Here is a 25,063-nt window from a genome sequence, read left to right as displayed (position 1 = left end):
TTAACAACCTTTTTGGTTTGTACATCATTGCCTTGCTTCCTCTTCGATAAGGATATTGGACTTGTCTATTGAGAGACTGGAAATGGGGGTGGAGTCCAACAGCGGCAGTATATGGTGTCCAAAAATATTTTGGCACTTGCTAGTCATTTATACAGGGGTAGGCAAAAGTAGGTTTACAGTTGTAATACAAATAAGTAGCACGATAATTAATAAACAATAATACAAGAATAAACTGTTCCAAGTACTCACAACTGTAAGCCTATTTTTGCCCACCTTTGTCTGTGTAAGTAACTAACAGGGTGAAGGCCAAGAGCTGAGAAGACTTGCCTGGATTGGGAGGGAGAGGAGGAGATGGGGGTCTGTGAGGGTGGCATCCTTATAGTTTGAGGCTGGGAGTCAGCTTGGAGCCTTGATGGCAGGAGGGCTTAGTAGTGAGTCACAGCGCATCAAATGGTTGCTAAGGGGGAAGGGAAAGAGAGAGAGGGAGAGAGGGAGATAAAGCTCCCTATCAGATTTATTTGAAATATCCCAATTAATGTAGGGAAACCAACTTTTTGACATCTTCCGTTGGCATTGACCACCAGTGACTTACCTCAGCTGACTGTTCGATTTACTATTATCAGCACCTGTGGGGACACCACGTGGTTTCCTTTGGGGAGGCAGTGCGGGGCCGCCACGGGCCGCTGGGCGGGAGGGTGGGCGTGCGCTGGGCAGAGGCCACTGGAGGAGGGGCCGGAGGGTGGCGCTCAGTCCAGGCTTTTCCCGGTCGCCAGGGCCACCCCTGCCGCAGCAGAGGAGGCGGGCATGGCAGAGGCGCGGCCGGGGCCGCCGGCGGGGCTGCAGCTGAGCGCGCTGCCCGACCACTCGCCGCTGCTGCAGCCGAGCCTGGCCGAACTGCGGCGCCGGGCGCGGGCGCTGGACGCTGTCCCCGCACCGCCGCCGCTCACCGACCCCTTTCTGCTGCGCTTCCTGCGCGCCCGGGACTTCGACCTCGATCTAGCCTGGCGGGTAAGGGTGCCTCCTCGCTGCGCCCTAGCCTGAGGGCAGGCCTTGGTACCCCGGGGCGGGGGGATGCTGCCCTGACCCCCGCGAAAGCTGAAGTTAGGAGCAGGACCTCGGTGGGAGCGCGCGCCTGGCGCCCTGGGCCGCGGGCGCTGTGGCTGCTGGTGTTCTGAGAAATCCAGCTCCGGTCCCTTCAGTGTCTCTGGGTCTTGGAAACGGGAAATCCAGACAAAGCTGGAGCCCTTCCCCGGGTGATGGCCCATGTGACCCCAAACACGGGAACTCTGTCTTTGATGAGTCTCCTGAACATAAAGTTTGGGGAAAATGCCTTTGCTTTTCCCTGGCAGAAAGCTAGTGATATAAAACAAAATACAGCCGAGAGGTCGGAAGCCTACATTTTATTACAATTTAGCAAGTAACTCCACATGTGGAGGGGAGAATGAAATTGCGAATAAGACAGAAGGTCTACAGTCAAATTCTAGCCAAAGTGTATGATTAATAGTAATCTGTAAGTGTCAAGACGCTAAAGCAGCCCAGTATATTTTGAGTTTCAGAATGAGGGATGAGCTGGGAGGTGTGGGCCAGTGGTTGAGCGTGGACCTATGAACCAGGAGGTCGTGGTTCTATTGCCCGGGTTGCGGGTTCCATCCCAGTGTGTGTGTGGTGTGTGTGTGTGTGTGTGTGTGTGTGTGTGTGTGTGTGTGAACGCGCGCAAGAGGCAGCTGAAAGATGATTCTCTCTCATCATCGATGTTTCTCTTCCTCTCTGAAATAAATAAAAAATAAAATAAAAGAGAATGAGGGATGAGGCTGTTCTTTTGTGTTTCTAGGTGTGTTACAGCTGGTTGTGTGAAATAGGGTGTGTTGGGAAGACAGGAATCAGAAGGAGGGATGCGACCTTTAGTTCTGTTACTTTGGGCTCAGCATCCTCATCTCTTAAATAGTGGCGAGAACGCCTACCTCACTGACTCCTGTCCGCGACTGACCACTAACCAATTTGACAGAATGAGAGGTGCCCAGCACAGAGCTTGGCAGAGAGTAAGCAGTCAGCACATGAACCTGATCTAGACTTTCTCAGAGTGGCTTGAAAGGCAGGGGAAGTAGAAGAGTACAGGATCCCAGCGTGTCTCTGTATGAGGGTTTTCGGTTGTTAACTAATTTTTAATTGAGAGATTAAATTTTACTGGTGGTAAAAAGAATCCATAAATACTAAAGGATACAAAGTAAGTTTCTAAAAGTAACTTTCTAAAGGAAAAACGTTCCCCATCCCAGTCCTTAGTTTGCCACGCCATCTACCCAGAGACAGTTACCTGCGTCTTGTTTCTCTTTCCAGGCAGTCTACCGTCACACAAGCAAATGTATATATTTCATATTTTGCCCTTTTAAAAAACCTAATTTCTCACAGATCATTATATCCCAGCATGTATACATAAACCTTATTCTTTTGTAAAAAATAAATATGTTTTTATTGGTTTTAGAGAGAGAAGGGAGAAATATTGATGTGAGAGAGACACATGGATAGGCTGCCTCCTGCACGCCCTCTGCTGGGGTTTGAGCATGTGCTCTGACTGGGAATGGAACCAGCAACTTTTTGATGCATGGGACAATGCTCAACCAACTGAGCCATACCAGCCAGAGTCATATAACTTATTCTTTTGTGGATTTTTGCTGTTCAGTGTGTGAATATATTATGCTGACTTACTGAGCAGTCCCTGCTGTTGGGCGTGGACTTGTCGTCAGACAAGGGCACTGCTGCCATACGCACCCTTCAGTCCCCATTCAATGACTATTTTTTGAACTCCTACAATTTGCCTGGCAGTATACAAAATGCAGTAAGCAAGACCCATGGAGTGTCTTCCATCAACAACTGGATATTCTAGTCTGTCTTTGTACATTTGTCTTTGTGCAAAATAGGAATACGTCCTTATAGGATAAGTTCAACCTGCGGAATTGCCCAGTGAAGTGAGATGTGTATCTTCAGTGTTGAGGAATAAAACGACTGTCCTCCAAAAGTGCTGGCACTAATTTTGTCAATTCCGTATTGCATAATGATGCTTTTCTCTGCCAATTATCACCCACGCGGTATTAGCCAACACTGTGGTCTGTGTATCAACCTGCGAGGTGAGAACCTGATTCTCATTATCATAATACGCATGTATTCAATTACAAGTGAGGTTAATCATCTTTCATATATTTAACATCTTAAAATTCTTTTCTCAGTAACTGCTTGTTTTGCCACTTGTTTATTTTCTTCCATTTGTTTACATAAAATATAACATACATACAATATAAACTTATTCATAAAATATCTTTATGCATTAAAGTAAATAGGCCGCTGTCCCGATTCATTGTTTGTCTTCTGACTTTGGTAATGCTATTTTCTTTCTGTGCAGAATTTTTAGTTTTTATGAAACAAATGTGATTGTTCTCTGATTGCTTCTGGGCTTCATAAGCTCTTCTTTTTCCCAAAGTTTTCTTTAGTAATCTGTGACTTCTCTTTTTGATGTTGGAGTTGTTGCTCTACTAGGATTTCTTTGATGTTAGAAACAAACTAGGAATCTGACTTTGTTTTCATTCTGTCAGATGCCTACCCAGCTGTCCCAGCATCATGAGTAACAAACTAATATTTTCTTATATGCTCAATATAATGACACAGCCTCAGGTCTCAGGGAGAGTGCAGTGTAAGTGAGGCATTAAACATATACCTGTATATGTTGTAGAGATAACAAACCGTAAAAAGTGTATGACTTGTTGATTTCATTTTGTTTGCTTTTTAAAAGTAATGTCTATAGATATAGACTAGAGGGAAGGAATGTGTGTGTGGGGGGCGGGGGGAGGTAGACCGAAGAGGGTAAAGGGGTCAAATACACGGTGACAGAGGGAGACTAGACTTTGGGTGGTGAGCACACAGTGCAGGTGATGTACAATTATAGGCTGTACACTTGAAACTTATTTAATGTTATTAACCAGTGTCACCCCAATAAATTTTATAAATAAAAAAGAAAAAAACAACAAAACAGAAAAAATAAAATTTACCTCCAGCCTTAGTGTTATTTACATACTTTCCTATGATCTCTATGTTCTGAAATGTTTTCATTGCACCATGTCCTTGAGGAATTTGCTAGCAAGACTGTCTGAATCTACTGAACTGGCATCAAGTTACTGTCTGTGAACTCTTTGTCCTACTTTTCTGTCAACTGGAAATGAAGGGGAAAAGTTTAGAGCATGAAACTGTTTATTTCCTTTACAAAGACAGTCAATTCAACTCAAACTTCCTTATTTATAATATAAAAGCCCTATAGTTTTTGTTTTGTATGAAGAAAGCTCACTAAGTCCCTCAGTTGTAATGAAATTTCTCATTTTTCTAGTTTTTGTATTTGAAGTGATAATGAATTCATGGGTTTTTTAGAATCTTAATTGCTTTTGGAGTGTCAGGTCCTTTATAGGTAGTGTTTGCGAGGATTATGTCATCATTTTCTCATTTTAGAAGAAGCTGAGATGTAAAGAGGTAAGTGACTTGCCTGAAATCACAGCTATTAAATGGTAGAGCAAGAATCTGAAGTTGGGTTGTTAAACTCAGGGGAGCCTGTGCTCTCGAGTACACTACACTTGTCCTGTCTGTTTAAAACAATGGACATAAAAATAGCCAATTCTTAACCTCTGCCTGTTCTATATATTCTTGTGAATTTCTCTTTCACAAGTGAATAGTCCAGTTCCATATATTTATGGTCCATGCGGTAAGTTTTTTATCCTGCACTTATTGTTACGGTGTTCCCAAAGACTTTTAAGTTTTCAAAGTACCATTGACTCTCCCTGTTAATTCCCCACTCAGTGTAGCTTCTTTTGTAGAATTTATCATATTGTGTCAGTTTCAATCTCCATTCTGCTCCTGTAGTTATTGTCTTTAAACACATTTGCAACTTCTTTGAGCTTTAGTCTTATTTATTTATTCATTCATTCATTCATTTTTGAGAGAGAGAGAGAGAAAAAGTGATTGGTTGCCTCCCATCCACCCCCCTGACCAGGGATGGAACCTGAGACTGGGGATGGAATCTGATACCTAGGTATGTGCCCTGACTGGGAATGAATCTGCAGTCTTTTTAGTGTATGGAACTATACTCCTGAGCCACCTGGCTGGGATTGAGTTTAAGTCTTTTTATCCATAAAATTGGGTAAACCTCTCAGGTTGGTTGTGAGGAGAGATCAAAATGATGCCATTAAAGATTGTGAAAGCTGCACAAATATGGTCGCTATTTTGTTTGAAAGTACATGGAAATGTAAGAAGGAAGGTACTCTATTATAAAGCATAGTTAAAACAAACCCTAACTTTTTATATTTATTTATTCCTAATTGTGGTACAAAACAGGTGCCTTCCCATCAAGATATTCACTTGCACCCAATTTTTTTGTTGTTGTGAACTTTAGGTGGTTTGTCTGAGAATTGCTCAGTAGTATTTTGTCAGGTACATAATTTCTTTATGTCAACTGGACCTTAGAATTTATTTCTCAGTGGAAAAGTAATAATCAGTGATCCAGGTTTAAATATTTCAGTTTGTGAAAGTTAAATGTCAAAGGCATGAGAGTTAATTGTGTGTCTTTACAAAGATCATTTTTTCAAGTGTGTGGATCCAGCTGATTTACTCATGTAGTATAGTCATCCCCCTTATGCTTGGGGGATACTTTCAAAAACCCCAGTGGATGTCTAAAATCATGAATAGCACCAAACCCTAGATACAGTATATACTAGTATTTTTCCTATACATACATAACTATGATAAAGTGTCATTTATAAATTAGGCACAGTAGGAGATTAACAAAAATAACTAATAATAAAATGGAACAAGTGTAACAATATACTGTAATTAAAGTTATATGATTGGCTTTGGGGCCATTAATGAGTAAAATAAGGATTACTTGAACATAAGTCCCTGCCTCTGTTACCTGGAAGATCTCTTTCAATGAAATCACAATGGAGGAGGAAAAGGGATTCATCTTATAGACTAGAATGAATATGTGAGGATCTACAATGTGCCTTTTGTTCCTACTGCTTTTGGAAACCGCTATTTAGGTCACCAATTATTTCTTGGTTGGCAAATTTACTGACTTTTTCCCTTTCTTACCTCTTTGTTGCATTTAACTCTTAGAAGCATCCTCTTTTATAAAGCAGTTAAGAAAAGTTTATGAAGTATATACATGAAAGAGGAGAAAGACAGAAAGAGAAAATGATAGGGTGACAATATCAGAAAGAGGGAGAAGGAGAGGGAGAGAGAGGAAGAGGGAGAGGGAGAGGGAGAGGGAGAAGGAGAGGGAGAGGGAGAGGGAGAGGGAGAGGGAGAAGGAGGGAGATGGAGAGGGAGAGAGAGAGAGAGAGAGAGGGAGAGAGAGAGAGAGAGAACAACACAGATGGCTTTTCCCTCCCCTGTGCACCATGTTGGTGTTTCTCCTACAACCAACCAGCTTCTCTCTTCCTCTGCCAGCCATCCCCAGCCATTGGCATATCCCATGGCTCAGAATTCTACCCTTTCCTTGGTTTTTAAAATTTATATTTGTAATTTCTCCTGTAGACAATTACTACTTTGTAGTTACAGTTATATTTATTCCAATGACTCTCAAATATAAAATGTGTCCTTTCCTTTCATCTGAACTTTAGTTCCACATTTCTAATAGATCTCTTTAAATTCAAATATATTGCCATTTTAGAAAAATTGAGACTGCTGAAAATCACAAAGAAGAAAATGTAAATATAGTAAGTTTTAAGTGTGTAATTTGATTTTAATATTCTCCACAATACACTGGCAATGTTTTTATTATTTGTAAATGTAGAGTAACCATTATTGGTGGTTCTTTTGGAAAAAGAAAATGGGATTCCTTCAAACCATATTTTGTCAAGACCTAATCTCCAAGGCATACCATTCCATAGTCTCTCTGAATGCATAGCACTATTAACAAAATCCATTTTTGTTGTTTTTCTATTTGTAGAAAGTAGAGCAGTGGTATAGATGTTCCTTTCTATAACTGATTTAGCTCTTTTTTGTAGGAAAGAAAATAAAAAACCAAAATATTCTAGTTACCTTTATTTTTTTAAAAAAATATATTTTATTGATTTTTTACAGAGAGGAAGGGAGAGGGATAGAGAGTTAGAAACATCGATGAGAGAGAAACATCGATCAGCTGCCTCCTGCACACTCCCTACTGGGTATGTGCCCGCAACCACAGTACATGCCCTTGACCGGAATCGAACCTGGGACCCTTGAGTCCGCAGGCTGACGCTCTATCCACTGAGCCAAACCGGTTAGGGCCATTCTAGTTACCTTTAATGTAAACCTGCACTAAATAGTTATATGAGCCAATTAACCCAAATAACCTTCCCTATTATGACAATACTAACCGGTATTCATTATGCCCATGTATGCTTTACACATAACTCTAGAAGGCAGATTTTGAGAAGTAGTTATTCAAGATAACATAGGTAATAAGTGGTGACACCAAGGTTTTTCTGAAGAGGCAGCCTGGGAACTGAACTTTTTACTACATAGCATGGCCTGTGTGTGCCAGTTTTGTCACCAATATGTCACCTCTAGTGAAATTAGGGATCTACTCTGGTCACTGCTTTAACTCAAGTGCCTAACACAGTGTGTGGAACATTGTACATCTTCCAAACATATTTGTGGAGTTAATCCATTAGATTGATTTCCATTCTTTATTTCAGAAAGACCAAAGGTGGATGTGCTAGTCACCTATTGGCAAGTAACAAATCACTCCAAAATTTAGTGGCATAAACCACAGCTATTATTTGTTTGTGATTCCCCTATTTGGGCAGGGATGAGTGGGGCTGTTCATCTCTGCTCCACATTGCATCAGATGGGACCTTGGCTGAGGTCAGACCATCTAAATTACATAGCCTCTTGTCCCCCAGGGCTTCTCTGCATGGACTTTCATTTCATAATCTTACACGGTGTCTGGATTCTGAAAAGCAAAACAGGAAGTCCCAGGTTTCTTAAAACCTAGCACAGTGTCACTTCTGCTAAATTCTATTAGTCAAAGCAAGATGTAAGGCCAGCCTGGGTCTAAGTGGAAGGAATCAAATGGATTCCTTATCTTGATGACATGTGTGCATGGGTGTGTGTGTGTTGGGGAGGAGGGTCAGCATTTATCTTTGGAGACTATTCACCACAGGAGACAAATAAGAATTACTCAACTTTGAATTTGTGATTACCTCCTATCACCTGAGATCCTTGATGAAGGAAACTTTTAGTTTATATGCTAAAAGGATACCCTAGATTAAAATCCTGACATAATGGATGGCAAAGGCCATACATAATGCCAAGGCTTTCCTGACAGTTTTACAAAATGCTTACCATGTGCACTATCTGTAGACAATTTCTATTTTGTTTTTCAGTTACTAAAAAACTATTATAAGTGGAGAGCAGAATGTCCCGAAATAAGTGCAGATCTCCACCCCAGAAGCATTCTTGGCCTTCTGAGGGCTGGCTACATTGGAGTCCTGAGAGACAGAGACCCCACCGGCAGCAAAGTTCTCATTTACAGAATCGGTAAGTGAGACAAAGCACTACTCTTTGCTTTTTCTTCACCGCCATACAGAAGGCTTCAATGAGTTCATATTTAAACATTTAGGTGTTTAGGTTTTAACTTAGGTGTATTTTATATTTTAACTAGAGGCCCAGTGCACAACATGTGCACTTGGGCGGGGCGGGGGGAGGGTCCCTCAGCACGGCCTGCACCGCCTCGCAGTCCGGGATCCCTCGGGGGATGTCCACCTGCCTGGCTTCTGGCTGAGCAGCACTCCCCGTGTGGGAGCGTGCTGACCACTAGGGGGCAGCTCCTGTGTTGAGCGTCTGCCCAATAGTGGTCAGTGCATGTCATAGCGACTGGTTGTTCCACTGTTCAGTCGATTTGCATTTTAGGGTTTTATTATATAGGATGTCCCCTGAGTATAAAAAAACTGGCAGTTGTGAGAAAATTAACAAAACCCAGTGAAAATCCTACTCCCATTTTTCCACAGTCAAATGTATAAAATATGAGGAAAAGAAAACAGAAAAGAGAAATAGAGGGGGAGATGAAAAAGATCAAGGGGGAAGTGTTGTAAAAACGCTTAGCAGGAAATACAAATAAGAGCTCTGAACTATGATAATGTTCTGGTCACTGATATACACCAAGCGCCGAACCAGGGCACATGGTAGGTGCTGATTAAATATTTTGGAGTGAGTGAATGAGTAGTTGGACAGAACTCAGGCTGCTGAGCAAGGTGCTCATTGCCCTGGATGGAGAAAGGAGCTGTGGGAAAGCAGGAATCGAGAGGTGCTGAAGACACGATTCTACATGTCCCTCCTGCTTTTCACTGCTTCCCCTTTCTGCCATCAGGTCTTCCTAGTATTTCTTGTAGGTTGGTGACCAATAACTTCTGCACCTTCCTTAGACCCACCCTTAGACCCACATGGGATCAAAAATAGCCTTTAAGGGAGAAGGACACATACCACCTGCAGCCTCCTGTCATGGCCCAACATTTTATGTGTTTTTGTTTGTTTATTTGTTTTTATTGGTTTTAAAGAGAGAGGAAGGGAGAGGGAAGAGAGACAAACATTGATCAGTTGTTTCTTATATGCATCCGGCCTGGGAATCAAACCTGAAACCTGGGTATGTGCCCTGACTGGAATCGAACCTGAGACCTTTTGGTATAAGGGAAGATGCTCCAACCAGCTGAGCCACACTGGCCAGGGCATGGCCCAATATTTTATGAGCAGAATCTTATGAATTATAATCTTGCAGAAACTTTTACATCTTTAAATATTTTAGGGGACTTTAAAATATGTATAGATTTGTAGATAAGATGGCTGCCTGTAATTCAACTGTTTGCTTTCTTGCAAGAAGTCCCTGCAGTTAATTATTGAAAGGGTGTCAGAAAACTGAGTAGAATTATTCTATACACACACACACACACACACACACACACACACACACACAGAATCATTAGCCAACCCTGCTAGTGGTTCTGTCACGACCCACAGGTTGAGAACTGCTGCTGTAGAGCCTAAGACCATCGGAAAACACAGATATTTACATTACGATTCATTAACAGTAGCAAAATTGCAGTTATGAAGTAGCAACGAAAATAATTTTATGGTTGGGGGTCACCACAACATGAGGAACTGTATTAAAGGGTCGCGGCATTAGAAAGGTTGAGAACCACTGGAATTGCTCCCATAGTGTTATGGGATGTTGAATGAAGTTCTTTGAATTCCTTGGGGTAGGGTTGCCAGATTTAGCATAGTACCTATGTTTTATCTGGCAAGTAAACCTACATTTCATTTATCTGGCAATCCTGCCCAGGGATTCCAAGAACCTAAAATTTACAGATGATTCATTCTGCAAGTATCCTGGCTCTGCACTGCCTGCCTGGAGGTTTTTCTAGTTTGTTCACACACTAATGGGGCAAATTAAGTAGTGAAATGACACCTTAATAATGAAAAGGCAAATATGCTACTTAAATCATAAACACCTCAGCACTGAGTCAAGTCTTTTCTTGCTTAGCAAGGGCCTCTTGTAGTACATTCATCTGTAAGTGTACTGTTTACCTCCAAGCGATTTTAAAATCAAGAAAGACATGCAGGTGTACAGGTGGTCAGAGCAGGGTGTGCAGCGTATGTCCTGTGTGTTGTGTAGAATAACATGTTGTTCTAGGGCAGTGGTCGGCAAACTCATTAGTCAACAGAGCCAAATATCAACAGTACAATGACTGAAATTTCTTTTGAGAGCCAAATTTTTTAAACTTAAACTTCTTCTAACGCCACTTCTTCAAAATAGACTCTCCCAGGCTGTGGTATTTTGTGGAAGAGCCACACTCAAGGGGCCAAAGAGCAGCATGAGGCTCGCGAGCCGCAGTTTGCCGACCACTGTTCTAGGGGAAGGGGGCTACTGGGGGAAAGAGGGGGCCATCTGGAAGACTTTCAACAATAAAGATAAATTTTAAAAAAAGAAAATGAAGATAAACTACATATTTATAAATTTTCTAATTTTAATTGAATGAATGGGAAGAACCAGAAAAGGAAATATGTCTTAGAGCTCTTTGATAGAACATTAGCTTAACCACCTTCCTAGGTACCACCTGTAAAAGCAGTGAAAAATGCACATAGCCTTTCCCCGGTCTGGCAGGGCACCCCAAACCTACGTTTTTGCCATTATTAGCATCCAAGCCAGCAGATATACAGTTGACCCCCAAACAACATGGATTTGATCTCTGTGGGGCCACTTAAACACAGATTTATTTCAATAAGTATGTACAGTACTGTAAATGTGTTTTCTCTTCCTTATGATTTTCTTAGCAGCGTTTTCTTTCCTCTAGATTACTTTGTAAGAACAAAGTATATAATACAGGTAACATACAAAATATGTATTGAATGACTGTTTATGTTATCGGTAAAGCTTCAGGTCAGTAGTAGGCTATTAGTAGTTAAGTTTTGAGGGAGTGAAAAGTTATACTCAGATTTTTTACTACCTAGGAGGTCAATATCCTAGCCCCTATGTTGTTCAAGGGTTGGCTGTAACCCTAAGCCTTTTGAGACTTACTACTATACTAAAGCAGCAAAAATAAAATTTAATTTTGAATATTAAGTTTTGACTCTGGCTTAATTCTTAGGAATGCAGGTTCTTGGGAATACATTGCCTGGCTGGAATCTTAGCTCTGCTGTGTTCTAGCTACATGGAGAGCTGTGTAGCTGTAACTCTGTTTTCTCATCTGACAAATGGGCACAGTAAAAACCTATCTCATAGGATTACTGTGACCACTGAATCTTGTAATGTATATAAAACATAATTAAAACATGACCTGGTATCTAATAGTCACTCAATAAATGTTAGATGCATGTCAGAGAAGGAATTAAAATTTCAAGGCACGTTTTTCTTTTGCCTTAAAGGAGATTAAAGTCCATAACTATCTAATATAATTTTCTATGATGATGAAATTGTTCTACAGTAGCCACTAGTCACATGTGGCTGTTGAGCACTTGAAATGTGGCCATTACAACATAGTGGGTGCATATATGTGTATTTTTAAATTTACTTTAATTAATTAATTAAATTGATTGGGGTGATATTGGCCAACATGAATATATAGGTTTTAGGTGTGGGTTTCTATGTGCATATATATTTTTTAAGATTACCTGCTAGCCTGTCTATTACTGTCCTTTCTGCATGCCGTGGCCTGCTCCTGGAATGGTAGGGGAGGAGAGAGGAGAAGAATGTCAGTGACTCCTCTTCTTAGCACAGGTATTCCTGTTTTTCCTGGGTGTGGGTAGCTACGTGGGTGCTTCCCTGTTTTCCAAAGCCCACAATTACTGGTCTAGCCTGTCAGCACCTGTCTCTGCTACATGCTAATTGTCACTCAGTGATGTCAGAGACAACAGCCAACCTGTCTAAGTCCTCAGGCATTTCCTATTGCAACCTCTCTGGTTACTATAGAGCACTAGTTTCTCTTCATAATCCAGGCTGTGCTCCTCCCATTTCCAATACCTCTGAGCTTGTAGCACACCAAGAGGCATTCTCATCTTTAGCTACAGCTGTTTCCTGCATGCTTTGGGCTGTAGTTTCATCCGGCTATCAAATCCAGCCTGCTGCATTTCTTCTTCTTCTTCTTTAAATACATAAATGCCATGAGTGTATCTGTTTTATTTTTTAAAATATGTTTTTATTGATTTCAGAGAGGAAGGGAGAGGGGTAGAGAGATAGAAACATCAATGATGAAACAGAATCATTGGTCGGCAGCCTCGTACACGCCCTCTACTGGGGACTGAGCCAGCAACCCGGGCATGTACCCTGACCAGGAATCCAACAGTGACCTGGTTCATAGGTCAATGCTCAACCATTGAGCCACACCCAGCGGACTGTATTTATTCTTTTTTATTTTTTGTCCCATATTCTTAAAAACCTGTTCTGATGGTCTGATTGATGAACCTCAGAGGGTAGGTAGGGGAGGGTGGGGGTAAGGGGAAGAGATCAACCAAAGGACTTGTATGCATGCATATAAGCCTAACCAATGGACACAGACAACAGGGGAGTGAGGGCATGAGTGGGGGGGGGGGGGTGTGAGGGGGGGGATAAAAAATATAAATAAATAAATACATACATACATACATACATACATACATACAAACCTGTTCTGTGCTAGGGAGAAGCAGGCACATTTTTTTTTGGCCACCCATTTGGCCACTTTGTGATCTTTGTACATGTTTTTATTTTTATTGATCCATTAAGTCTAAAAAGAATCAGTTTCCCTTTGCTTTACTGAGATATGTTATTTTTTATTTTTATTGATCTATTAAGTCTAAAAAGAATCACTTTCCCTTTGCAATACTGAGATATGTCATTTTTTATTTCTATTTTTTTAGCACACTGGGACCCAAAAGTGTTTACAGTTTATGATGTATTCCGTTTAAGTCTAATCACATCCGAGCTTATTGTACAGGAGGTGGAGACCCAACGGAACGGAATCAAGGCTGTCTTTGATCTGGAAGGCTGGCATTTTTCTCATGCTTTTCAAATCACCCCATCTGTAGCCAAGAAGATTGCTGCTGTTCTTACAGTAAGTGTATAGTTTCATTCCTTGGGATAATACTTCCAAACAACAGATTTTAACTTAGTTATATGTGATACAAAGAGAAGGGATAGAACATTTATTAGGAAATTAAATAAAATTTTAGAAATGATACATAGAACTCAATAATACTAAGAGGAAATGTTATTAATTCATAAAAGAAAGAATGTTGCAACAAATTGTGAAAATATGTTCAAGATTAGTAACCACAGAATTTATACATTTAAACAATAATGTGTTCACTTCATCTTTCTGTCATTAAAATTATCTTCCCAAATTAAAAAATTGAATGAAAAAATAATATTTGTAGCAATGGCACACCAAATGTCACAAAAGTTTTGGTAGGTATAAATTGATACAGTTCTTTTAGAAATCAAAAGCTTTTATAAGTGGCCATGATTTTTGACCTTGTATTCCTACTTTGGGGAACGTAGCCAAGGAATAATCTTAAATATAGCGTAGACCTTGTATAAAATAATAATAGTGTATCGTGTGCCAGGTACCTGGCTAAGTGTTTCAAATGAATTACCATGTAATGGGTCTATACAAGCCTATGTCGTATGACTATTATTTTTCCCATTTTACAAGTTAATTAACTATGTCAGAGAGGTGACAGCAATGCCCAAGCACATGCATTTTGTCCGCAGTGAAGCAAAGGTTCCAGTCCAGATCAGCTGAGTTCAAAACTGTGCTTACAACCATCACTGCCCCCTATACATAAAGATGGGCTCTGTGGCATCAATTCTTATAGGTTACTAGCAGCCCGATGCACGAAGATTCGTGCAAGAATAGGCCTTCCTTCCCCTGGCTGCCAGCACGCGGTGGGCTCGCTCTGGCAGCCTGTGCAGTGGCGGCCGCGGTAGCAAGCCCTGCACACTCAGGTGCCACTTCCTCCTCACCCTCCTTCTCCGGAGAGTTCTTCTGTGCAGCACTGGCGCTCCCAGGGAGGCATGGAGGGGAGGAGGTGGGACGGAGCGAGGCAGGCAGGGAGGACTGGAGAGGTTGGGGGCGCTAGTACGTTTCACTTTCCCATTGTGAAAGTGGGATGCAACTGGCCCTTCCTCATCCTCTTCCTCCTCTGCCCTTGGCCTCCTGCCCGCCCTCCCTCCATGCCCGTTGCCCCTCCCCTCTTGATGTGGCGAAATAGGGAGGAGGGAGATCTGATCATTTGAGTTACTGTGTAGGTGGCCTCTTTCATCTACTCAAAACAAAGCTGAGCCACCTGCCGCTGCCCCCACAGCCCGCCGCCACCATAGCCCCTTGGCTGGCCCGGGGCTCCCAGAGCAAGCTAACTGTGCACCGAGCGAGCTCCCGCGTGCATCTGTGCCCCACGGGCTGCTCCAATGCTAGGGTTTTGTTTACCAGAGCAGTGGGGCAGGGGTGGGGTAGAGGGAGATGCCAGACACCGGAGCTACGACCTCAGGCACCAGAGGGTTGCCTCTGAGGCCAGGGGCTGGACCACAGGGAGGCTGCAAGGACGGTTGACAGGTGTGGAGCTTGGCAGGGAGGCCCTGAGGAGGCCGCTGCCCAGAGGCCTGGAGCAGCTGGGCAAGGGAGGGGGGGTGGGAGGGGGGTGGGGGGGTGTCTGCCATCTTTGTTGGGTTAATTTGCATCCTCACTCCTGATTGGCTATGGGTATTGTGAAGTGACAATTTACATATTTATTTTTTATTAGTAAGACTATTAGAAACAGCTTATTTGTCCAGAAATAGGAAAATGGTTACTTAAAGTATGGTGCATCCACCTGATGGATTATTGCAACATATTAAAAGCCATGATGTTTACAAAAATTGTATCATATCCATGGGACAAAACAGGATACAAATGATTTAGAGACCATATTAGCAATTCTGTTTAAAATAAAATCAGGCTTAGAAAGAATCTGGAAGAAAAAGCCCCAGATAGATAACACATCTCTAAAAGCTTTGCATAGGGAAAGGAAAAAAAAAAGAATTTAGTATGAAAGAACCTTGGCAAGAAAGGACTCTGTACTAACAATACATCTTTGGGTAGGGAAACTACTGATGCCATTTTTTTCTTTCAGCTCAACTTTATGAAATCTTCTGAATAAGCCAAATTACTTTTATATATACCTGGGTCAAAAGTTGTACAATGTGTGTTTATTAGACTATTCTTTCAACTCTAATGAAAGTTTTATTTTTTTCTCAAACTAAAAATTTGGGGGAAAGGTTAATTATTGACACTCATTGGTTCCTTAAGAGAACATTTATATGTCATGGGGGGAGAAATTTTTTTTGTCTTATTTATGAAAGATGCAGGTATTTCTATTTGCTTACACTACAAAGTAAATACTTTCTAAGGATCTTTTCTTTATTTTTTGTTCATCTTTTCCCGAGGATATTTTTCCATTGATTTTTAGGGAGAGTGGAAGAGAGAGGGAATGACGAAAGAAACATCCATGTGAAAGAAACACATTGATTGGTTGCCTCCTGCACAAGCCCTGGGCAGGGGAGGAGCCTGCAACCAAGGTACATGCCTTTGGTCTACAGGCCGACTCTCTATCCACACTGAGCCAAACCGGTTAGGGCAAAGATCTTTTCTTAATCTAATGACAATAAACTGTAAAGCAGTCTGTGTTGTGGTGATGAAATAAGTAATATTAAAAATGAAACACACATTAGGTGCTGTCATAAGTATACCAAGTGTTCAAGGAAGGGCTTGTCAATAACAATATATATTTATTTATGCTTTATTATTAATAGATTTTTTCTTTATTTTCAAAAGGATTCCTTTCCATTAAAAGTTCGTGGTATCCATTTGATAAATGAGCCAATAATTTTTCATGCTGTCTTTTCCATGATTAAACCATTCCTGACTGAAAAAATTAAGGAACGGGTGAGTGAAACATATTCAAGTCACTATTCCTCTCTACCAAAAGTTCTAATCCTTTTTCATTTAAGAGCTGCTTCATTAAGCTAATATTTTGAGTATTTATCTAACAGGCCAAATACTCTTATAAATTAACTAGAAGCCCAGTGCACGAATTCATGCACAGGTGGGGTCCCTCGGTCAGTGGGCGATCAGGGCCGATTGGGGCCAACTCACCCAGTCCTGATTGGGGAAAATGGGGGCCAGTTGGCCGGGGAGGGACTGCAGGAAGGCTCCAGGGCATGTCCGGCCCTCTTGCCCAGTCCCGATTGGCCGGACCCCAGCAGCAAGCTAACCTACTGGTTGGAACGTCTGCCCCCTGGTGGCCAGTGCGCATCATAGCAACTGGTTGAGTGGTCAACCAAATGGTTGATCAATTGGTTGGACACAATATTACACTTTTATTATCTATACTAATAAAAGAGAAAGATGCAAATTGACCGTACCTTTGCAACGCCCATCAGCCAATCAGGAGTGACTATGCAAAATAAGCCAATAAAGATGGAAGATTAATTTGCATATATAGGTGCCGAGCGGCCAGGGGCAGGACGCTTGCATCGTCGCCATGGTGAGGATGCAGGCGTTTCGCACTGCCCCAGCTGCTCCAGGCCTCTGGGCAGTATGGGAAGGCAGAAAGGCGGCTCCAGGCCAGAGCAAAGGCGGAAAGGTGGCTCCAACCAGAGCAAAGGTGGTGCCAGCAGCCAGGGGAAGGAAGGCCCATTCTTGCACGAATCTTCGTGCATCGGGCCTCTACTATAGGATATTTCTTTTTAATTTTGGAAAATCAAGTTAGTGAGTCTGTGAGGTAACTGGGCCTCCTGCACATTGCTGGTGAGAGTGCAATATGGTATATTCCCTATAGAGGACAGTTTATAATAGTTATCAAAATTACAGCCTTTGTGCTTCTGGCAATTTATCCTATCCAAACATATAAACAAAATTGCAGCAAAAGATTGGAAACCACCAAGTGTTCATCATCAGGGGACTGATTAAATGAACTGTGAGACATCGACACAATGGAATACAACAAGATTTTTAGGATGTAACATGAAATAAGCAAAATGCAGAAGAGTGTTTATGGTATGCTACCTTTTTTAAAATTGTATATTTTCATTAATTTCAGAGAGGAAGGGAGAGGGAGAGAGAGATTGAAACATTATTGATGAGAGAGAATCACTGATTGGCTGCCCCCTGCATGCCCCCACTGGGGATCAAGCCCGCAACCCAGGCATGTGCCCCTGACCAGAACTGAACCCGGGACTCTTCAGTCTGCGAGACTGTGATAGGCACAGGGGTAGGTCTCGGCCCACCCTCCGCACCCCTGTTGGTCCCCTCCCACCGTGGCCACCAGCCCCCGTCTGCCAGCATCCCCGCTTCCACCACTGCGGCTCCCACGTGCTGATGGCGCTGTCCCCGCTTGCACCCACTGACAGCATGGAGCGATTGGGACAGGCACCAGCAGCGGGTGCAAGTGGGGCCATCGCCGGCAGTAGGTGCAAGTGCCGGGCAGGACCGTGGTATGCAGGAGCAAAGACTATTCAGTAACCACCAGAGGCTCGCCCCAATGACAGCAACTGGTGCCATACCTTGGTCTGGCACCCCCGCTCACCTCCTCCACCATCCCACCACAGCCAACACCCACCATGTTCCACACACGCCCCCTGATGGTCAGCACACGTCATAGCGACCAGTTGTTCGGTTGTTCGGGTTGTTCCACTGTTTGGTCTATTTGCATACTAGCCTTTTATTATATAGGATTGTTGCATGTATAGATGAACATTATATGCTTTTGATCCAAGGTTCCAAATCTTTAACTTGGGCATTATATGATTGATTTTTATTGTATAAAATATTTGAAATAGTAAGGCTTTGAACCATCATAACTGTCTTTTAATTTTGTACTAGCCAAGAATATCCATCAAATGTATCACATAAATTATTTCCCATGTACCTAATTTTATGCTTTTATTTTATATGAAACTAGAGGCCCGATGCACAAAATTCATGCATGGGTAGGGTTCCTAGGCCTGGCCAGTGATCAGGGCTGATCTGTGGGGTAACCAGCAGGGTGATCAGGGGGACCCCTCCACTCCTGCTGGCACCCACCTTGGCTGGCCTGGGGCCTGCAAGGTTGGGGCAGCTCCTGCATTGAGTGTCTGCCCCTTGGTGGTCAGTGCGCATCATAGTGACCTGTTGTTCCACAGGTCGTTCTGCCGTTTGGTCAATTTGCATATTAGGCTTTTATTATATAGGATAACACCAGATAGGACATTTTTACCATCTACAGAATAGTCCCAGGATATTTGATATCTTGTTAAGAATCATTTGTACATGAAGGAAAAGAATGTATAAAATACTTTTAGTTAGAGTTTTAAAGGTATATTTGTGAAAGAGGAAGATAATTATTTTATAAATCTGGTCTAGTTATAAGAATGCAAATATAAGAAGATAGATCAGATTCATAAGCAGCATAATCTAAACAAGTAAAATTTTTAGATTCATAAGTAGAGGAATAAAGGATGTAGTATCAATACATGCTTTTCTATCTTAGAAGTTATTAGAGTACCTTCTTTTATGGTGTTGATTTTCCACTGGAAATTCATCTAATGTATCAAGAGGCAGAAGACAAACCTAAAACATTTTGGCTATTTCAGATTCATATGCATGGGACCAATTTCAAACAAAGCTTACTTCAGCATTTCCCAAACATTCTTCCTCTGGAATACGGTGGTGAAGAATTCTCCATGGAGGATATTTGTCAAGAGTGGACAGATTTTATAATGAAGTCTGAAAATTATCTCAGCAGTATTTCACAGACCATTCAATGAGAAGAACTTGTTTAATGTGAATGCCTTGCTAATTAAAAATACAAATGAGTGAGATCCTACTACCTCGTTACATGAACAAAAAAAAAAAAATCTGTTTAACTAATTAGTGCTCTGATTGATCTTTTGTAAAACTCTTCTGATATAAGCACATGGGTATTTAGGAAACTATTTTTTAAATGCATTTTCTTTACCTTGGAAGTAACTAAATGTTAATATACTTAAAAGCATAGAAGATATTTCCTGAATTTTACACTTGAAAGTTATCTCTAAAGTAGCTATTCATGTGTGCCTTTAAACAAGTTCTCTGAGTACATTGGTTTACAAACAAATGTATAAATAGCCACTGAAAAGAACTATTAGCACAAATCAACTGATGATAAAAATTTATTAGTAGCCGTTTTGAGTGGGTGTCAGATTAGACTATAATTCAGATTAAAATCTGAATGTAGTTTTACTATATTTACTTTTCTGTGGGCCAGCAAGATAGTTCATCTCAGGGAAATTCTATTTTAGCATATTTGCACAATAGAAGCTGTTGATGGGAGAGTCTAGATGTCTTAAATTATTGTATGTAGCATCTATAGGCCTCTCTGAAATGACTCATGTTGATATAATAACCAAAAATAATTTAGGAAATATTTCAGGCAGAGTTAATGGCTTCTTAATACTGTGTCTGCATTTTCAAACAAATCAAGAATGTGATTTTGACTTCTGTTTTTGGTTATTCTTATCATGATTGCATAGATATTTAGAGATATAATAATTAGCTGTTGTATTCATAAACTCTGTTTTTAATGGAACAGAACAATAACACAATTACAAAAGGAAAAGGGTATGTTTACATTTTAAAAATCACTGTCAAATATATCGAACTTTTCAGATTATTCATGAAATAATTTGAGTTTTATTATTATATCAGAATATCCTAGCCAAATCATATGATTCACATTTACTTAAAAAACAAACAAACAGTAGTTAAAATGTGCTGTTTGTACTGTAGCTTATGATAAAGAATATTTCATTTATTGAGAACCATATAAAGGTATGGCTTACAATTGATGACAGTGTTTATAGTGTTTTATAATTTTTAAGTTTTATTTTAAACTGGAAAATTAAAGAACACAGTGTGCAAAAGTTGGTAGACATTTGTTCAGCTTGGTTGGGTTTCAACATAAGTCATCCAATGGTATCTCTGTGAAAGGGTATGTAAAGGGTGCTTTTCTTTATAAGAAAATTATTCTAATCAGGTGAGCTGATACTTATGATTCTTTGTACATATATCTATGATAAAATTGAGAATAATTGTGAATGTTCTTTAGAGAACGTGTTTTATTTTGGTTTAGCATTGGGAAGCTAATTTTACATGGTAATTTTTATTAAAAAAATTAGATGGTGTCTGTTCTCTGAAAGAAAGTTAGTCTTTGCTAATTATACAATTTAAAGTTGTATAATTAAAAAATAACAATAAAACCATTTAAAAGGAGTAAACAACAACAAGCTCTGGTTTACCCAACTTTTATTCCAAGAAAGAGGTTTACATAACGAAGTTTCTTTTCATTTACCCTTGGGTACTTAAAACACTTCCACCTGGCTTTGTGGAGTGATTATGTGAGCACATGAATAATGGATGACATTTAAAAATGTCTTTTAAGTGTGATTCATTAGTGATGTTATTAACAACAAATAAGAGGACATTTCATTATGGGACTTTGAAATTTGTATAAAATGCAGCAATTCACTGAAGAACATTAGATGAACAATGTGAAATTAGCAGCCAATTTTATAAGGTGGCAAGATAAGTAGCTATCAAATTGTCTATATTACTTAACTGTAATGGAACCAGAAGTGCCTTTTAAAGATGATTTCTAACACATGATTATGGTGTTACTGAACTGCACAATAATTTGTTTTATTATTGTTCCAAAGAAAATAAAGATCTTTCACATAAACTATAGCTGTTCCTTTTTGCATTCTTTTTTCAAAACCTGCCTTTCCTGACAGAAGACTTTAAGAGAACCTTATCACATCTAGTTGTCCATTACACAAATGCCAGTTTTTTCTTCACAAATTTTCATGGCCAGTTTCTGCTTAATTCAACACCACCTTCTGCTAATGTCTTTTGCTGTGCTTAAAGGGACCACAACTAATTTTATAAAACTAAGCCATGTTTACTAAGTTAAAGCTTCTGAGTGAAAAGAGCCAGAGTGTGGCACTTAATGAGATAATTTGATTTTGAAACAATGAACTGTTAGCTATGATTTTTAAAATTTTTGATTGATTTCACAGAGGAAGGGAGGAGAGAGAGATACAAACACCAATGATGAGAATCATTGATTGGCTGCTTCCTGCACGACCCCCATTGGGGATCGAGCCTGCAACCCCAGCATGTGCCCTGACTGGGAATCCAACCATGACCTCCTGGTTGACAGGGCACTGAAGTTTTACATATGGTAAAGTCCTAATATACCCCTTACAGCCACACCCTTTTCTTAGCTTCTATATGGTAGAAAGGATAACCCTATGGTGAAGAATTATCCATTATCCTTAGTTGCCTCAAATGACAACTGTGTCTTTCATTTGTCAAAGCAGAGCCTATTGATAGCTCCTAGCATACTGGACAGACTCATGTTAACCTAACCGTCTTGTCAGTCCTTACCAGATATGTAGCCCAACCAGCTTCTTAAACTACTTAAATTCCTCTCAGACCTCTTCAATACCTATCAGGTCTTTAAAAAAAATATATATATATAGATAGATAGATAGATAGATAGATAGATTAGATAGATAGATAGATATAGATATAGATATATACACACACACACACACACACACACACACACACACACATATATATATATATATATATATATTTATATTTATATATATATATATTGACTTCAGAGAGGAAGGGAGAGGGAGAGAGAGAAACATCAATGATGAGAGAGAATCATTGATCGGCTGCCTCCTGCATGCCCCATACTGGGGATTGAGCCCCCAACTTAGGCATGTGCCCTGATCGTAAATCAAACCTTGACCTCCGGGTTCATAGGTTGGCGCTCAATTACTGAGCCATGCTGGACAAGCCCTATCACTGGTCTTGACAGTCCACTAGTAGCCGTGGACTGAAAATGTAGAGGCCACCACTAAAATGTTACTGCATTCTTCCTCTCAGTGGCTCTGATGGCTCCCTAATAGGGAAGCGGAGAGCTTGGTGGGAGATCTCAAGGACGTGACTGCTACATCTGGTCACATCTGAGCCACCTTTTTGTCTGGAGCACATGCAGTCTGAGCTACTCAATATGATTTGAAACTCACATCTTCCAGGAGATAAAAATTACTGTAAACCATGAAATAAAGAATATCAATTTTCTCACCCAAGAGTTTAAAAAGACTCAACACAAAGTGCTCCCAAACTGACTGATCTTGGATCCTAGAGGGGGAACATCATGTGTTATGTTTGGAAGCAACTGCTGCATATTTGTTCCCCCAAACTTCTCTGAACTCTACATACTAGTATAAACAACAACAATCAAGTTGCTAACAAATTCCTCTGTTGCCACTGTAGATCTGACCCCATCATTGAAGGACCTTTCTGTACTAATCTACTGGATTCTACTAGATTGGTTACTGTCTGGCGTCAAGTTCAGGTTTTATTCCTTATTACAACCTCTAAAAATCGTTGTTTTTTTTTTTTTTTTCTGCTTGTATCCCCCTAATTAAATGCCTTGTCTCCAGAACCCTTTCACTTCCAGACCACTGTCACAGCACAATAGATGCTCCAGCTTCTTCTCCAAGAACAGCAGCAACAAGCTCTGGCGGGGTAGCTCAGTTGTTTAGAGCATCGCCCCAATACACCAAGTTTTCGGGTTCAACCTCCGGTCAGGGCACATACAGGAAGCAGCCAATGAAAGCATGGATGGGTGAAACAACTGATTGATGTTTCTCTCTCTCTTTCTCTGCCCCTTCCTCTCTCTGTCTCTATAAAATCAGTAAGTACAATTTTAAAAAAGAAGAACAGCATCAACCAGCATCCACAAGAAATGCTGACTTTGTGAACTCTTTCAGGGAACCTTGACCAAAATTCCACAGAAATTATTCTAATTCCAAAGATAGTTCTAAGACAAACTATGTTTGTTTGACAAGGCCAATAAACACAGACCCTTCTCTTGTGCCCAAACCTGCTGACAAAGCCAGGTGCAGACCCTCCAATTTCCCACTCTATCTCATTATTGACTAGAACTGTGTCATGATTGATTACTAAGATTAGAACTCTTATTCCTCTGGAAATTTGCTAACTACAGAGAAAACACATTTCCTGTTCAGATATCTGATTGAGACATCTCCTGCTTGCAAAACAACCCTTACTCTAAGTCTCCAATATACTACATGTTAATTTCTTTCCACAAGAGTCTGAGGCAAAACCACCCTACTGAGAAACTCTGATACTCAAGATCTGGGGTGCTCTCCATATTGCAACATCAATCTTTTTACTTGTCCAGTTTTTGTCTTTGACAGAAGCTATACAAATATTGTCTGTTAGGCAGGTGGTCTGTCTGGAAAGATTGTGAGCTGCAGAGGGTTTCTGGAAAAGATTATGAGCTACCATTTAACCTCAGCTTTATTTAGTCCCTTGCTACAGGAATGTTTTGTAGACACCAAGATGTGACTGGACCTCCTTTAACTGACTCTGCCTTCACCCAGTTTGTTGAGACAAATTTCCCATCTAGCACACACACAACACACATATACACACAATAAAACATTGATAAATAATGTAGACTTCTAATAAAGCTTTCCTGTAGAAATAGAAAGAGGGCTAACTTGAAGACTACCCAGCAAAACCTCGAAGTAACTTTTAAAAAAATATATATATTTTTTTATTGACTTCTAGAGAGACAGAAAGGGAGAGGGAGAGAATCATCTTTGTGACAGGAAGCATCAATTGGCTGCCTCCCATACGCTGCCCTCCCATCCCTGGGGCATGTGCCCTGACGCAGAATTGAACTGGCAACCCTTCGGTGTAATGGGACGACGCCCAGCCAGCTAAGCCACACTGGCCAGGGCTAGTCTTCTTTTCTTAAACAACTGGTAAACAACTGGTTGTTCAGTTTTGTTTTGTTTTTTATTAAATATGTTTCTTTATTGATTTCAGAGAGGAAGGGAGGAGAGAGAGAAACATCAATGATGAGAGAATCATTGACTGACTGCCTCCTGCACGCCCCCCACTGGGGATCGAGCCCACAGCCCAGGCATGTGCCCTTGGCTGGAATCAAACCTGGGACCCTTTGGTCCACAGACTGATGCTCTATCCACTGAGCCAAGCCGGCTAGGCCTGGTTGTTCAGTTTTTAAACAGCACCTTTTGACTCTCACCTATTACTTATATGCAGTCAATGATCTTTTATTTTTCTTGTACTGTGTCCATTTTTCTCTCATTTTTAAACTTGCATTCTTTCTACTTGGCAGAACATGTTTACATTTATTCTTTGGCCCATGTCCCTATCCTTATTTTAGTCTTAGCGCTACCATTAAATATATTAAATGCTCACCACCAGTTATTTTGGTAAAATTTCCCCATCATCTTTTGTTTAGATGAAGTTAATTTTCTAGTTGGTTTTCCAGGAAGAGCAGGTGAGAAAAGTATAGCCCTCATACTTGAAGTATAGCTCAGCTACATATAGAATCCTTGAATAAGAGTTTACTTAAATTTTTCTTGAAATGATGTCCCATTGTTGCCTTA

The 25,063-nt window shown here is 40.7% G+C and overlaps 1 protein-coding gene across 3 annotated transcripts; it reads left to right on the top strand.

The window, feature by feature from the left end:
* Nucleotides 1-681: 681 nt before the first annotated feature.
* On the top strand, nucleotides 682-21,277 carry TTPA (alpha tocopherol transfer protein). Of its 3 annotated transcripts, XM_080647224.1 has the most exons (6): nucleotides 793-1,008; nucleotides 8,400-8,553; nucleotides 12,173-12,283; nucleotides 13,402-13,595; nucleotides 16,353-16,463; nucleotides 19,151-21,277. In XM_080647224.1, the coding sequence occupies exons 1-6, from the start codon at nucleotides 805-807 to the stop codon at nucleotides 19,322-19,324; spliced, it is 948 nt and encodes a 315-aa protein (XP_080503350.1). In that variant the 5' UTR covers nucleotides 793-804; the 3' UTR covers nucleotides 19,325-21,277. The 3 variants fall into 3 exon arrangements, with proteins under 3 accessions (XP_080503351.1, XP_080503350.1, XP_080503352.1); XM_080647225.1 differs by lacking the exon at nucleotides 12,173-12,283 and having other exon boundaries at nucleotides 682-1,008; XM_080647226.1 differs by lacking the exons at nucleotides 12,173-12,283; nucleotides 16,353-16,463 and having other exon boundaries at nucleotides 19,151-21,269.
* The last annotated feature ends 3,786 nt before the right edge of the window (nucleotides 21,278-25,063 follow it).

This window comes from Plecotus auritus (assembly GCF_963455305.1).
Source record: "Plecotus auritus genome assembly, chromosome: 11".
Taxonomy (NCBI): domain Eukaryota; kingdom Metazoa; phylum Chordata; class Mammalia; order Chiroptera; family Vespertilionidae; genus Plecotus; species Plecotus auritus.
Note: the sequence above shows the minus strand (reverse complement) of the source record. Positions and strands in the feature narration are given on the sequence as shown.